Genomic DNA, 16,548 nt, shown 5'->3' with positions numbered 1-16,548 from the left:
GGCGAAACTTGAGGATTTCGTCACGCAAGGGTGAAGTTTTTTGAGCGCATTTCATCCATCATGCGCCTGGACGTGTTGGGATTTGTTCACTAAATACGCGGAAATGTTTTTTTTTTTACAATGGAGGAAATTCTATAAATGGAGGAAAAGTGTAAACAAAAAATTGGCGCATTTCAGCCAATATTTGTCAAAAAGGAGTTGGGCATGAATCTGTTTTCACTAAATGCAGGTCAAAAAGGCGGAAATGTTTTACAAAGGTGGAACAATATATGTGATTTTATCAAGGGACGGAAAAGGGTTTCGGGGCGCATTTCAGCTAATATGCTGGAGGTTGAATCTGTTGTCTCTAAATGCAGATCGAAACGCGGATTTCATTTTTTACAAAAGCGGAATTTGAAGATTTTTTCAAGGGAGGGTGAGAAAGCGATTTGGGCACATTTCAGCCAATATGCGATAGAGAGGGAACGGGGTTGTCTCGTCTTAAAACAGGTGGAAAAAACCGTGGAAATATATTGGTTTTTATCAATGCCGGAAATTCTGTAGATGCAGGAAAGCGATGAAGTGTTTTGTTAGCATTCCATCCAATATACGCCGGGACGAAGCTATTTTCTATAAGTGCAGGCCGAAGACGCGGAAATCATTTTTTAACGATTTTTGAGAAAAAAATATACATAAAAAATGCAAAAGACAGTACCAGGTTGCATCTACTGTAAGGACCCTTAATTATTTGTTAAAAGTCAAAGGGGAAAGGGACATCCATCCTTTAAACCCCTCCCCTGGGACGGCGATAAAATTTCTCTCGAAATAGGGTGGTTCCTGAGTGGAATAAGGGACCGCTCTGTTTACACTATATGTTTTAGTAAACATATATTTTATCGACCTAGATTAATGAAAAGAAGTCCACTCGTTTCTGACGAATATTGGCTGAAATAAGACGACCAAAATTCTTCTGCCATCTTTGCCGCACCTTTATTATTACCAACAGGGTGGCGTCATCTTGGGAGGGGTGAGCGGGGCAGCAGCCCCCTCCCGTCAGGAGATCTAGCCCACTGGAATATATATATATATATATATATATATATATATATGATTTCGAGTGATTACAAATGTGATTACACCCATCAATCGAATGTTCGACATCGATCAATCGAATGTGTGGCACCCATCAATCGAATGTGCGGCACCCATCAATTGAATGTGCGACACCGATCAACCTATATATATATATATATAAAAATATATATATATACTCAAATACTACTATAAATATATATATATATATATATATATATTTATATATATATTACGACTTTCATTTATATATATTCATTTGCCTTTGTCGTTTACCTCCATTTCATTAACAGTAAGTCTGTTCAAAGTATCTCTTTCAAGATCCGGCTTTAGGAATCACAAATGATTTTCGAGTTGGTTAGCATCATGTTTGATCTCTAGAGTAAGGCAAAATATGTCACCAAAACAGTATTGTTCGATACAGGTGACAAAACGCCTACAGTGGAATTACGACCTACCTTACCGGTTTAGAACCTCTGGACATACAATCAGCGTCCATGGCCTAGTTGGTTAGGGTGTCCGCGTACAAAGCGGGAGGCCCGGGTTCTAATCCCGGTGGAGGCTGGAAGTTTTTTCACTGTTCTTGATTTTCCAACTCCTTACGATTTTCATTTATATATATATATATATATATATATATAATATATATATATATATAATAATATATATATAATGTATATATATATACATAAATATATATATGTATGTATATATATATATATATATATGTATATATATATACGCATGATGAAATGTTCCACATGTACCTAAGTATTTGCTCAAATATCAATCATACTAAATACTGCTAGTAATACTGTTGAGAAGATAACAGGCTACATATTTCCACACAAAGAATACACTTTGATCATTCACCTCTCTCAACATTTCCTGATATGTATTACCATACCATACCATGTATTAACGATCCTATTTCAATTTGAAATAGTAATGTCAGACGACCAGGAATGATGATGATGTATTACTATATCGGTGACATCACTTATATGTCACTCACAACATATTTTAATGAATTCGTTACCATGCAATGTGTGAAATTATACTTTCTTAATTGGTGTACTTTTTTGGCTCTTTCACTTCAATTATACAGTTTTACTTTGATAGAAGAACTACCAAATGACTGTTTCGATCACCACATTGTAAATTATCGGTTACCGACTATGTATTGGTATTAATGATAACTGATGTTACATTATGTTAATGGGGTACCTTAAACGATAAGACAATTTCCTCCAACATATATGGCTTGTTGTTCCAGGTTCAATTCAATCATTCGAAGCATTTAATATTTATTTAAATTCTTTGAAGACTAGCGATTTATTCGTAACAAAAGAATCTGAAATTCCAAACATTAACACTCCATGATTTTATGTTGAAGTATATGTTCAATATTCTCAATTCATCATCAGTTTGATTAGAGTTTTAGCTCAACTTAGCACTTGCAGAGAGTATTCTGATTGGTTTAAATATATGAAATCATTTGCAATTATTCTCTATACACCACTGTATATTCATTAGCTAGGAAAACCATCCGCATTCTGTCAATAGACTTTACAATAACGAAAACAAAATCATTATAAAATAATAAACAGTTCCTAAATTAGGTGTAGGAAAAAATGGAAAAGATTTTTTTTATTAGATAACTTACATGATTTTTAGATGCAATCTCCAGCAACTGTGTCGTCGATCTTTGAAGAAGAGCGCTGTCGCCTTTCTTTATCTCAACGCGACGCGAGCAGAGCTCTTTCACCGAATCCATAATGTCGTTGACGTCACCAGTTTGTTCCAGGATACAGAGGATGGCAAACTTATCCCCGCCTGGTAATCCCTTCAAATGGTTGATGAGTTTCTTTCCAGCATTGGGATTCAGACCACAAGCGAATCTAAACAGGTACTGAAGATCAAATGGATCTAAGAACCTGAGCATATCAGAGAGATCGTGTGCGTTCTTTACAAGAGTGACAAGGTGGTGGGCTGCATACCATTCACAGAATAGTTTATGATAAAAACGGACCATCGTTGTAAACAACACATTGTCTCCAGTAGAATCATCGCTCACTACATCTTCCTCCACCAAAATGCCAATTAAAATATACTGGTCATATAATTCTGGCCCGACTCTTTGACGAAATCTAGTCTTAATCCATGACAATTGTTGGTTTTTCTTGTTTAATCCTACGAAAGCTATTTTGTCTAGCTTATGATGTTCCATTTCATGAAGATATAACTTGTTGCTTCTATTGTCTTTAAATTTCTGTTTCAGATGGTCGTAAAAACATATAATCATGTGTTTGAAGAACTGTGTGACAGACTTGAACTTCATGAGGTCTCTCTGATCATGAGCCATGTGGGCAAACATCACGAATATGAGAGGCACCTGGCAAAGATCAGCAAGGATGGAGTTTTCATTGAGCCGTTGCTTTATTTCTGCCACTGCCTCATCGTTGTTACCTACTACGGCCTTGCAAATGTACTCATCCCTAGCTTTGTCATCGAACCCTGTTAGTTTGGCCCTCTTAGTTTCTTTTCTAAGACTTTCTGGAAGATATCTTGTGGTTAAGCTGACATCAAAGTCTGCAAACAGTTCCATCTTGATGATCCTGTGTACATCGTCATTATCATTGCTGTCCCTGCCAGGATACTCGTCATATCCATCCAAAATAATGTGGACGGACGAGCAACTGTGAATGATCTTTTCAATCTCATGTTTGCTAACACGGGGTTCATTGAAGAGAAGAAATGACTTAATCGCCCTGTAGAGAGATTTTATACTTCCAAGTTGTCTTAACCGAAGAAGAATTAGTATTTCTACATTGTTCATCGGGGAATCAGATACGTCATTGCACCAATCGTAGGCCAGCTGAAGGGTTAACGTCGACTTACCATACCCGGGCTCTCCTTGTATAATGCGTCTCTTGGATTTAAACCGAATGTCAGTATAAATACTTTTGTAAGATTCCAAACGCTCCCATGATCCTCCTGTGCCTGATGTTAGCTCCGGTGCCAGACAAACTTCAACGCCCCCTTCTACAAAGACCTTGTCCACACAATAAAGTCTATCTTTTATATATGGTAGGGGTTGAATCGCATCATATTGGCCTTTATATGTCCTTTTGAGACCTTCTATCAGAAATATTTTCTTCTCTAAACAAAAAACAGAAATAATATGTGTAAATGTTACCACTTATGACTAAATGTTACGAACAATACATTAATGACACACATGGGAACACGAAAATGTTAATTGTTAATTCGTTATTGATATTACAATTTTGTTACTGTTCTATGTGTTATTATGACGACAGAGGGGGAGGGGGTTACATTTTTTAACGAAATAAAATAAAGACACGCAAATGGCAAAGTCAGAGTTAAAGGCAACTACCTTGAAGATCAGGATTCAGCTCCATTACCATTTGATTAACTTCAGACAGTCTACGAAGCGTAAAGGGGTCGTGTCAGTAGAGCCCCTGTCCATCGTTTCCGAGAATCTGTTTTTCTTTTTTAAAAATATGAGCAAAATAGGGAATCTAAATAATTACATCGTCCCGTTAACCGTCAAGGTATATACTGCATTGTTTTGATGTTGCATATGATTTGGTTCAATGTGTTGTTAATGAAAAGGTGTTGGGAGAGAATATTGTATTTCTAGGAGGTGCAATGATTAGTACGTGACAAAGAGACACAAAGACTATGATTCCTAACTCTATGCTACGTGTTACAATCATTAAAATTACTTACGCGCAAATAATTTAAAAATATTCCATACAGTAATTTCCATCAACCGGAATATCTCTTACAAGATAGTTAAAGAAGGTAACGAGTGTTAATTTTATGTTGAATTACCATCTTGTTGAACCTAAAGAGAAAAGTAAGTCAACTGAAACTGACTTACGATTTACCCTTCATGTCTTCATCTAATCATTGATCGTGTTGTTACGAGTCCATATGCAGGTTTGTCCACCTGTCAATTGAATAGGAAAATTCCTGTAAATAGCCTTGCCTGTGTTAAGCAATGAACTCAACTATATCATAAAATTCATTTGATTGTGTGCCGTATAAAGAAATTGAAATTCCATGGTCAGTACACTTGCAACTGACATATGCGAAAACGTGTACCACGATACCTAACATCATCATTACGGTGATAATGTGAAAACTAATTTAGTACAGCAACATGCCCGATACCACATGTACGCATAATGTACAACGTATGATTTTCCTAAGCGGATGTCATTTAAAACAGACATGGGCTTTCAGTATATCTGTATAGTTGCTGCTAATTTTTCAGATCAAGGTTCAAAAACACATTGTATTAAAGTGCAAAGTCAGTTCGTTTTACAAAGCAAAGTTTTAAAACTGTTTTGCGTCCGCTTAGAAAAAAAATCTTGCGTCCCACCAGTCTTCCATGAAAAACATTCAATTTAATTTACCTGTGTAGGAACACACAATACCTAGCTATAATGACCCCATACATTACATTCAATTGTACGCTAGCCTATAGTGATCGATATGCCTAGGTCTATAATATGCACAAAAGTAAAAAAAACAAATGATGAAACCTATAACTAAACTACAAAAACAAGTGATTGTCAAGTTTCGAAGCGGGAAATTGTGCCGTAGACTAGCTACAGTACCATATATGATGACCTTGACATCACGCATTGTATACTACTGTATAGTATAAAACTCTCTTCCATAGCGTTTGCGATAATATTATAGTCTATGAACACGCTGTGGTGTTTGAAATCAATGTTATGTAAAACAAAACTTAGAGAGAAAATTAAAAAATATATAAACATTGGAAATTTAACTGATTTTCTTAAGCCCTTAAATTTAGTAGCAAAAAAAAATCTTAAAAATCCCGACGACACAAAAACACAACATTTATGAACCCTTCATACGTTACCATTAACAATTACCCAATGCAATATTATTTGTAAGTTGTATTCAAAGTTGAATGAAATTTTCCTTATCTCCGACCACTATAGACAAGTCGGCGCAACCCCAGCTCGAACTGACCCCATTCCAGTTACAGTATGTGTAAATAACTGTTTACGCAATGTCGATTAAAATAATCAAGCTTCAACGACTTATTGTAACGATGTATGAACGTTGCATCAAAGACATTATTAACCGTAGCACATGGTCAAAAGGACAGGGAAATAGTTTTCAACGGCAAAAATAATGGGAGGACATTGATAGTGCTGAGGTTTCTCACCCGGGGTATGTTGTGTATCGTCAGGACAGAAGGGATACTCATAATGGGGTTGGTGGGGGAGTTTTACTGTATGTTAGGGATGACATTGTAAGTGTTGAGAAATCTCAGTTGCAAGGGGCTTTTGTTAATTCTGTCTGGTGAGGTCCAGGGACGTTATCACTGTGGGTGTTGTTTACCGCTCTCCTAACAGCAGCGATGATAATGATGTAGTGCTGTTTGATTAAATTAGAAAGGCTGCTAAAGGTGATGTTGTTTAAATGGGCGACTTTAAGTTTCCTGACATTAATTGGATAGATGGCTCTAGTAGTAGGAAGGGTAGTAATTTTCTAGATGTTGTGCAAGATTGCTTTTTACATCAACATGTTACTTTCCCTACTAGGGGGATAACATCCTGGATCTTGTTTTGAGTTGTAATCCAAGCAATGTTGTTGATTTGACGGATCGAGGAAAACTAGGAACTAGTGATCATGATATACTAGCTTTTGATGTTGTTTGCAAAGTCGTAAATTCTGTTAGCAATGAAAAAGTCCCTGATTTTTCGAGATCAGATACAGAGGCAATTGAAACTTTACTAAAGGGTACAGATTAGATTAATTTGTTTAGATATATGAGTGCTTCTAAGTCTTGGATTTGTTTTGCTGAAAAATTAAAGGTCATTATGGAAAATCATGTTCCGTGGAAGAATCGTCGTCGTAAAAGCAGTATGCCTCACTGGATGAATAAGAAAGTTAGATGTGCAATTAGGCAAAAACGCAGAATGTGGAGGTTGTTTAGGAGGACTAAATCTGAATCTCTTTTGGCCAAGTTTAAAATTCATCAGCTGAAGGTAGAATGCTTAGTCTCTGATGCAAAATTTAATTTCGAAAAAAGCATTGCCCTGAAAATAACATAGGATAACCCAAAGGCCTTCTTTTCTTATGTCAGGTCAAAGCAGAAAGTTAAAGATGCAATTGTTCTCTTAGGGCACCACAGGCTGATAATATAGTTACTGATAGTCAGGATCTTGCAGATCTTTTGAACAACTATTTTGTGTCGGTTTTCACAAGGGAAGATACGAGTAGTATTCCAGATTTTCAGGGGGGAAAGTGATAGGCCTAAACTGGATACGGTCTTATTTTCGGATGAGGTTGTCTTAAAGGAGCTGCTTCTTCTAAATGTTTCTAAAGCTTCTGGACCGGATGCAATCCATCCGTATTTGTTGAAGACTTGTGCACACCATTTCTGCGTTCCACTCTCGTTGGTTTTTAGTAAATTTATGGATGAAGGTTATGTTCATAGGGACTGGAGATGTGCTAATATTACCCCAATTTTCAAGAAGGGTGATAAGTCTAAGCCCTGTAATTATAGGCCCGTTAGTCTCACTAGTGTAGTTTGTAAGGTCATGGAGTCTATTGTTAAAAGGTCTATGGTCTGTCACTTCAGCAGTCAGTCTTTGATCAGAGAGTCTCAACATGGCTTTTGTCAAAAAAGGTCTTGTCTCACTAATATCCTTGAGTTTATGGAAGATGTAACAAGTTCACTAAATAGGCAGAGGTCTGTAGATGTTGTGTTCCTGGATTTCCAGAAGGCCTTTGATAAAGTTCCCCGCCAGCGTCTTTTACTTAGGCTGAAAAGCATGGGTGTCATAGGGAATTTACTGTCTTGGATCGGGAATTGGCTTGGTAATAGGGAACAGAGGGTGGTAATTAAAGGCTGTGCTTCTTCTTGGCAGAACGTTACTATTGGGGTTCCACAAGGGTCTGTATTAGGTCCCGTGTTGTTTGTTGCCTATATAATTGACATCGACGGAGATATTTTGTGTAAAGCTAAGAAGTTTGCTGATGACACCAAATTGTATTGTGAGGTCTCTTCCAAAAGCGATTCTGAGAAATTTCAAGCGGATTTAGATAAGATTTTTTCCTGGTCTCAGGGGTGGCAAATGCTTTTTAATATTGATAAATGTAAGGTAATGCACATTGGTAGTAGTAACCAAAAGTTTACATACAATCTAAATGGTGTGGAGTTACAGGAGGTCTCTGTTGAAAGAGACCTAGGTATCTACATTGACTCACCTCTGCAACCTTCTAAACATTGTCTTGAAGCTGCTAAAAGAGGTAATAGGGTTTTAGGTATGATCAAGAGGAACTTCAGTTTTCTGAAAGAGGACATCGTAGTTAGGCTTTATAAGCAGTTGGTTAGGCCTCATCTGGAGTATGCTTGGAACCCTTACTTTGCTAAGGATAAGAAAGTACTTGAAAAGGTCCAGAGGAGGGCTACTAGTATGATTAGTTCCTTAAAGAGGGTTCCTTATTATAGGCGGTTACAACTGTTGAATCTCACCACACTGGAGCTTAGGAGGTTACGTGGGGACTTGATCCAGGTTTTCAAGATTGTGTATGGTTTCGACAATTTATCCTTTACCGACATTTTCTTGTTTGCCAACAGTAGTTGTACTAGAGGTCATTGTCTTAAACTCCAAAAGTCGCATAGTAGGATTAATGTTCGGCATAACTTTTTTCTAATAGGGTTGTGAATGAGTGGAATGGTTTGCCTGAGAAAGTTGTACTTGCAAGTCGTGTGAATGGGTTTAAGAATGCTTTGGACAAGCACTTTAAGCATTGTAATCGGCTCTGAGTGTCTGTGTCTTCAGTTTTTTTCTTCTCTCTCTATAGGGTCCTTGATGGGGACTTAAGTGTACCTCCTGATCCTTTTTTCTACTAAACTAAACTATAATGTGGTAATAATGTACTTTTTACTTTACCAACTCTCAATGCAGAGTGAATAAACATACTGTGAGATGAGAGTTGTTGTTATTTTTTCGCAAAAAAAAGTTCAATTTCAAGTTATGAATTGCTCTTAAACTATTGCTCCAGATACTTGATCGTTTTAAAGGTTATTATGCCCAGTCCAAAAGATACAAAATACGATTACAACGATTACAATGCTTTCCTGTAATATATTTGCAAGTTGTGCAGCTATCAAGTTACTACTTCATGCTGCGATTCAGCACTAGAAAGGATTTGATGCAATTTACTTTACAACTTAACCATCTGAGAGCTGTGAGGGTACTTAACTATAATGTTTAGTATAACGTTCTTACAACTTACCAATTTCAGGTTTCTAGCTTGTCTCAATATTAATTTATGAGGTTTGTTAATTGCTCTGATGTAGAAAAAAATGTCGTTTGACAGATAACTGTTTATTTAATAGAGGAGGTAATGTACCACCCTGTTTGTACACACACTTCAGGAGGGTATTTTGCCTTATTTTAAAATGAAGAACCCACAAAGTTTAGGATATTTACAAATGAAAAAACGATTTTCCTGTTGTGATGTTCCATATTTGTGTAAGCCTGAATATTTTACTTCAAGTTCATTCAGTTAAATGATCTGCAGAATCCAATGTCATATAAACAAGTAATAGTTGCAATGAACATGTCATCTTCTGGTTTAATTCACTTAAAATACATTAGTATACAATAAATGTCAATAGACACATACATGTACAATGTGTATTAGAATTTGCAAACTTCTCAAGAAAGGCAGAAAGTCAATAAAAAGATATTTGTTCCAAAGTAAAAAGTATAACCTCTAGGTATGTAGTTTGTAAACAATTTTTTGTCCCTCCATTACATGTCCAGAAGAGTCAGTTGAACAACATAATTTTAAGGTTGATTAAAAATGAGCTCCTGTGCCAACTTGTTCTCAAAAAAGCAAATCGGGTCATTCCGTGTCAAATCACGGATGGCTATTGCTAGACACTATCCAAAATATTACCACCTTCATTGCACGATCAGAGCGCCAGGAATACGCATATTCTATTATTATCCCACTTCGAAATTCAACAATTTGTAGTGTGTATTAATGTTTTTAGTTTGTAAATTCCACTAAGGGATATTATATTGTTTATCTATACAAAAATGTACATTGAAAGTTCTTTGTTATGGTACTAGTTATATTTGTAATACAAAGGTGAAGTGTATATTATAGGCCCTGAATAAGTGAATAAAACCCATGGCTTGGGTCGATGGATATCTAATGAATATATGGATCAGGGTTTGGTCAATATGCTTATACATTGAAAATAACCCATATGCGTGTGGTTGTGAATAATGACGTTCATTCAGTTTGCCTCAAATATTGGTTGGAAGGGATCTAATCAGTACACTGGGTCACTTTTTTTACTGCATTTCCCTAAAAAATTGGGAAAGTATCATCTGCAAAAGGACTAGAATTATGTCGCGTTTTACAAGATTAAAATTTGCTCTTGCCTTAATGCACCAGCATCGATAAAAGAGATAAATACATTTTTTGCGGGTAATTTGTGTCGAAGGTAAATGACAATGTATTGAGACGAAAACCAGCAGTATAGGATCAGGTTATATTGAGAGATTCGAGGTTTTCATCAACATTTGCTATAACAGTCATCAGGTTAAAAGAAGATACATTATAACAGATTACAACACACTGAGAACACCACAATATTTTTGCCGTATGTATTCAAAGTATACGTGGTTCCACTATACACGAGATGATATATAGGATCGACTATTCAGCATCCACAATAACAAATCCACTATGCCTGATTCGCGATGAAGATCTATTATAAACAATCCACTATCCTAGATACACTTTACAGGATCGACTATATATGATCCACTATGCTGGATGCAATATTAACGATCCACTGTGCTGAAACCACTATACATGATCACTATTCTGGATCCACAAGGAAAGATCTACTTTGCACTATGTACGATCCTCTATGATGACAGATGAAAGATTAAAGATACACTATAAAGGGTCATATATGTATTGCTCAGTATACCCGATCCACTATGCTGGATCCAATATACAGGATCGACTATATATAATCCACTATGCTGGTTGCAATAATAACGATCCACTGTGCTGAAACCACTTTACATGATCCTTATTATGGAGCCACAACGCAAGATCTACTGTGCACTATGTACGATCCTCTATGCTGAAAGATGAAAGATACACTATAAAGGGTCATATATGTATTACTCACTATACCCAATCCATATGCTGGATCCACTATGCACATTCCGCTATATACGATCCATTATAAACGATCCACTTTACACGATTCACTATACTGGATATACTTTTTAGAATCCACTTTACATTATCTAATATACAGGATCCAATATGCTGGATCCACTATGCAAGATCCAGTATACATGATCCTCTTATACACCATCGCAAGTGAATACTGCTTGGGATCATTGTATCTTACGTGAGGTTTTATTGTTATCTTGATATACCCAGCCCTAGAAAACAGGAGATTTATGAAGATACAGAGACCTACCCTTACTGATATAAGTTTACAGAATATCAATTGATAAAAGTTATCAGACAGTGGGTAAATGTGAATTTTCTTTGCAATGTCGTTGCTCCACGGACTAGAGAATATCCAGGTATTTTAACATATAACGAGTATCTGAATATGAAATACTGAACTTTGTAACAATCCAGCTGACGTTGACGAATTTCAATCGTAAAATAACGTTCATATAATTCGCTTTCAGTACTGTATTTAATATTGGACATTCACTACCACAATATCTTATCTACTCGGATCGGATCATTAAGACATTCTGCTGGATTCCCGTCGTCGGTTTTCTTTTTAATTACATCTAACAGTGTGTCAAATAACGTTATACTTGTCTCCCGAAGAAGAAAAAATGTCAACGTGTACACAATTAGATATTTTGGCAAAGCAAGGCGAAAGCGAACACAAATGATAGTTTACATGAAGACTCATATAACTTCCAAACAGTTTCCAAACTTATAGAAGCTCATGAAGTTTTTTGAGGTGTATATATATATCTTGAGAATATATAACAAATGTGACCGAACGAGGTTACCAGATAATTCCAAGTAGTGAATTACCTCTCACCCTTACTGCCTTCCCGTTAACTAAGTTTCCGTATATTCCTACAACGCTTTATATGATGACTACGGAAAACTATGGTTGTGTAGGGTTCGCTACTAATAAGATACAAATTATTATTGCTATGCAATGGCGTGTGGCTATTTCTACCAGAATATATGACGTTTTGTATTGCTCAGTTTTATGACGCATATGGAATCTACCATTTGTTGCTTAGGGCAAGTTAATATCTCGTCGAATACTCCTGAGAATTACGATTATGGAACGGTTTCCTATGATTACATATACATATCATTAAATGCATCACGTGCGACCTCCAACAGTGATGCAGTCATTTGTTTGACAACACAATAAACAGTTTAATACTTAAATTACCAATTCACCTTTACTCGATCGTTTGCTAATGGTTAATGGTGAGAACTGATTGAAACTATGCAAGAACTAGTCAATCGTAACGTTGATCTTTGTTAAGCCTCGCAAGCCTTAGTATAGAAAGAAATACTAAAGGCAGTTGTTGGTTCACCAGTGACCACGCACTTTTTCACATACTCCATTTCCTTTTCTCTTACACGTAGTAAAATAATTAAAATATATGAACTTCACAGCTGGATTTCCATAACACACACCAATAAGTTCTTTAACGTATCACGTATCACATAGCATACAGTAGGCCTACTGTGGCATGTGTGTGTTTCATACGGGGATTTTTCGTGGATGTCTATAGTGGTCCATGAGTATAACCTGCCAACAAGGTAAAACTTCGGCGGAACTTAATTGTGAAAAGTAAAACCAGCAAAGCGGAGCAAACCCTATCCTAATTTGTTGGGGGAATATCCATAAAATGCCCATTGTTACTTATTTTTGCGAGGTGTTTGATCCGAGAAATCCCTGCCATATATCCCAGGTATTTACCAATATATACAGAGATTAAGTCATAGTACACTAGTGCGACACGTTTTCTATTAGATATAGCACACATACAACAAACTATGAAACTTACCAAGACTGCGCTACCACCCCTGCCTCCTCCCACACCTGCAAGTGTCATTTTAAATGATATACCAGAGAGTTGGAATCGATTTGAAGTATCAACCTAACTCAATCTTTTTCTGTCTATTCTGAGTAGAGCGCTAAAGGGAAAAAGAAAAGATTCTAGGCGTTGACACACATACGTCTAATCAAACCAAGGCAGTATCTGGATACAAATGAAAGTGGTCCTTGCAAGAACGATATTTTGATGCTGAACATCAAGTTAACACATTTCACGAGTGCAAACTTAATTTTTTTTTTATCTACGAACACCTAGATAGTCATTGTTCTTGCAATTGCACGATCCGAGAAAATTTGACTATATCGGACTATATCGGAACAATATATTTTGGAGTGAACAAGAGACGGCATATGAAAAAAAACAACAACAACAGATACAAAAAATCTTCCAATTTATGCTACTAAGTAAACATGTACAAATAAGAATCCAAATGTTTTCAACTGAAAGAAGTGTTACGATATTTTCTTTATTTGAATGATTCCTAATTCCTACTTACTGCAAGGCAATTGCTGACGTCGCCCAAATCTAGTCAACCTAACATAATTATACAACGTGTAAGGGTGCCAAGACTGGCAGAATGTAGAAAAGTTGCAACAAAGCAAAAGTTAGTTACTACTGTTTGTAGCGTCAATGGTACGTACTTTGGTTGTGTTTAGCGAAGACAACATCAACGTATAATGTCAGTATTAAGTCATCATAGTTTATGTTTAAACAACTTTTACACAACACATATATCTCCTACGATTTTCATTCATTTTAACTGGTAGATCGATGATTATAGTAGATTCACGACTAACACGAATCACATATTACGTCCATAGACCGATGAAGACGGTAAAAGTGCTCTATTCAAAACTTCTACCAGTTAAATAGGGTTCCTAGGGTAAGCGGAATCCTAACCTCTAAATTATTATATATCCCACAGTTAAGCAGTTATATGTACAGCAGAAATTGGAAATATGAAGGAGTCATAATTTTAAAAGGGGCACTTCTCACAAAGGGAACATTATAACACTTCGAAGCGCTATGAGATACAAAGACAATATTTGGCCAAACTGACTCCCACGTTGCAGGAAATGAACACTCATGAGAGTATTGTATTACGTATATGGGCTGACTTGTAGGAACCAAGGTGAGAAAAAAGGTGTCCCCAAATCTCACAATTTTTATCTCAAAATTTTTACTTTTAAGTTCACAATTTGTTCACCTTTTATCTCAAAATTATGAGTTTAAAAGTCCCAAAAAAATGTCAAAATATTGACTCTGAAAGTCAAAATTTTAAGATTAAAAGTCATAATTAAAAGAAAAAAGTAATTATTTTGAGATACCATGTCAAAAGTTAGAGATTTGAGGACATTCGTTTCCCTTCTTATGTCGTGATCGAGTCTACGTACGTGGCAGACGAACTTTCAGGGGGAAGATTGAGGAGGGTCGCTTAGCTTCCTTCAACCTGATAAGAGTGCTTTAGTGATACTTCCTGCTTTAATTAAATTACATTTTCGGGGTACTCAAGGGGTGGGGTGGGGTGGGGTTGGGGGAGGGAGGGGTGGTAGGAGCGATTGCTGGGTAGGTCCATGTTATACAGTTAAGTATAAGAATATGTTAGGATGGAATGTCTTGCTGTATATTAATGGAAGCGATGCTATTACCTATTGACAACGTCTTAACTAATGTACAGCCGTTTTAGCAATTCAGTGCATAGTTCTGTTATATTTATACATAGCTTGAATAACAGCTAACGGTAAAAATATTGGTTTTCAGAAATGTAACACTAAATTTGTCCTTAAAAACTAATACTGCTTAATACATACAATAAAAATTCATACAACCCAGCTAACCACGACCAGTTCCTTCATAGTGTGCAGTCTGTCTTAGTCAATGATGTATGGCGGTAGCAAGCAACAATGGTACTTAGGTGTTATTTCTAAATCGGTAAGTTAAACAAAGCAGCACTGGTATTCATCGCCCACGGTAACGGAGACAATCACATAGAAATTATGTTATGGTTCCGACTTGTGTGTTATAAACAGCACACTATTACACGTGTATATTGCAAATCGAAAGTAAAACTTATAGAAAACCTTATAGTACACACATCACACGGTGTGTGCTCCCATAACATATGTTCACCGATACAATTACATCAAAGTTTGTTGAGTGCGACATTCACGTTCCTGATAAGTTGAAACCTATATTTGCCGAAATGTGTCCTATTTTCAAAAACACAAATATCTCCCGAGAAAACATCGGTGAACATATGAAACAATTTGCGGAGGAAAATAAAATAATGCAAAAACCTAGACGAAGTCTTATAGGTAGCATGTTTGGTAACAAAATACTTTTGGCAACTCCTCTTATCAAGTGGTATCTTCAACATGGTTTAATAATTACTCGTATTTACCAAGTCATTGAATATACCCCTCAAGCATGCTTTCGTACTTTTGGTGAATCTGTGTCGAATGCTCGGCGAGTAGGTGATCGCGATCCATCAAAGGCTATCATAGCAGATACCATGAAATTGATTGGCAACTCTTCTTACGGTAAAACTATTACCAACAGGGAAAGGCATACACACGTTAAAATGGCTGATGCTAGTTCATCATCCAAAATGATCAACTCACCTGCTTTTCGAGATTTGAATTTCATCGTTGATGATTGTTACGAAGTAGAACTAGCCAAAAGTAGTATTAAGATGGATCTTCCAATTCAAATTGGCTTGTTTGTCTACCAGTATGCCAAATTACGCATGTTACAGTTTTATTACGACTGTCTCTGTAAATTTTTTGATGTAAGTAAATGGGAGTACGTGGAAATGGACACTGATTCGGCGTATATTTCCATCGCTGGTAACAGTCTAGAGGAGATTTTGAAACCGAACATGAATGAAACATTTCGCAAAGAAAAACATTTATGGTTTCCACGTGATGATACTGAAGAAAATAAAATGTTTGATAAACGAACCCCTGGATTGTTTAAAGTAGAATGGCAAGGTGATGGTATTGTTGCTTTATCCAGCAAAATGTATTACTGTTTCGGTGGGGTCAAGGGAGATAAATTTAGTTGTAAAGGGGTAAATAAAAAAAGAAATAGCATCGATGAGAAAATATATAAAGAGGTTCTTACAACAAAACAACCAAAAACTGGAGAAAATAAAGGTTTTCGAGTGAGAGACAATCACGTTTATACATACAGGCTTAGAAAGGATGCCTTCACTTACTTTTACCCGAAGAGAAAAGTCCAAGAAGATGGTGTTACGACTACATATCTTGATATTTAGTGAACATTATGCAGT

General features: G+C 36.3%; 2 protein-coding genes across 2 annotated transcripts in view; one reads left to right on the top strand and one right to left on the bottom strand.

Moving 5' to 3' along the window:
• The window catches only part of LOC139970206 (uncharacterized), a 29,905-nt gene extending 25,346 nt beyond the window's left edge, over positions 1-4,559 (bottom strand). Inside the window, exons 1-2 of the mRNA XM_071975845.1 lie at positions 4,472-4,559; positions 2,738-4,233 (exon numbers count right to left, since the gene is read on the bottom strand). Of these exons, the coding sequence (XP_071831946.1) occupies positions 2,738-4,233; positions 4,472-4,502 (1,527 nt within the window). The 5' untranslated portion in view covers positions 4,503-4,559. The remainder of the gene's footprint in view (positions 1-2,737; positions 4,234-4,471) is intronic.
• Positions 4,560-15,378: 10,819 nt separating this feature from the next.
• Positions 15,379-16,548, top strand: LOC139970205 (uncharacterized). The gene has a single exon (XM_071975844.1). It carries the CDS (start codon positions 15,379-15,381, stop codon positions 16,531-16,533), a length of 1,155 nt encoding a protein of 384 aa, XP_071831945.1. The 3' UTR covers positions 16,534-16,548.

This window comes from Apostichopus japonicus, chromosome 7, assembly GCF_037975245.1.
Source record: "Apostichopus japonicus isolate 1M-3 chromosome 7, ASM3797524v1, whole genome shotgun sequence".
Taxonomy (NCBI): Eukaryota; Metazoa; Echinodermata; class Holothuroidea; order Aspidochirotida; family Stichopodidae; genus Apostichopus; species Apostichopus japonicus.
Note: the sequence above shows the minus strand (reverse complement) of the source record. Positions and strands in the feature narration are given on the sequence as shown.

Coding starts and splice junctions, on each gene's coding strand:
- LOC139970205 (XM_071975844.1), top strand. CDS start 15,379: ATGTTCACCGATACAATTACATCAAAGTTTGTTGAGTGCGACATTCAC.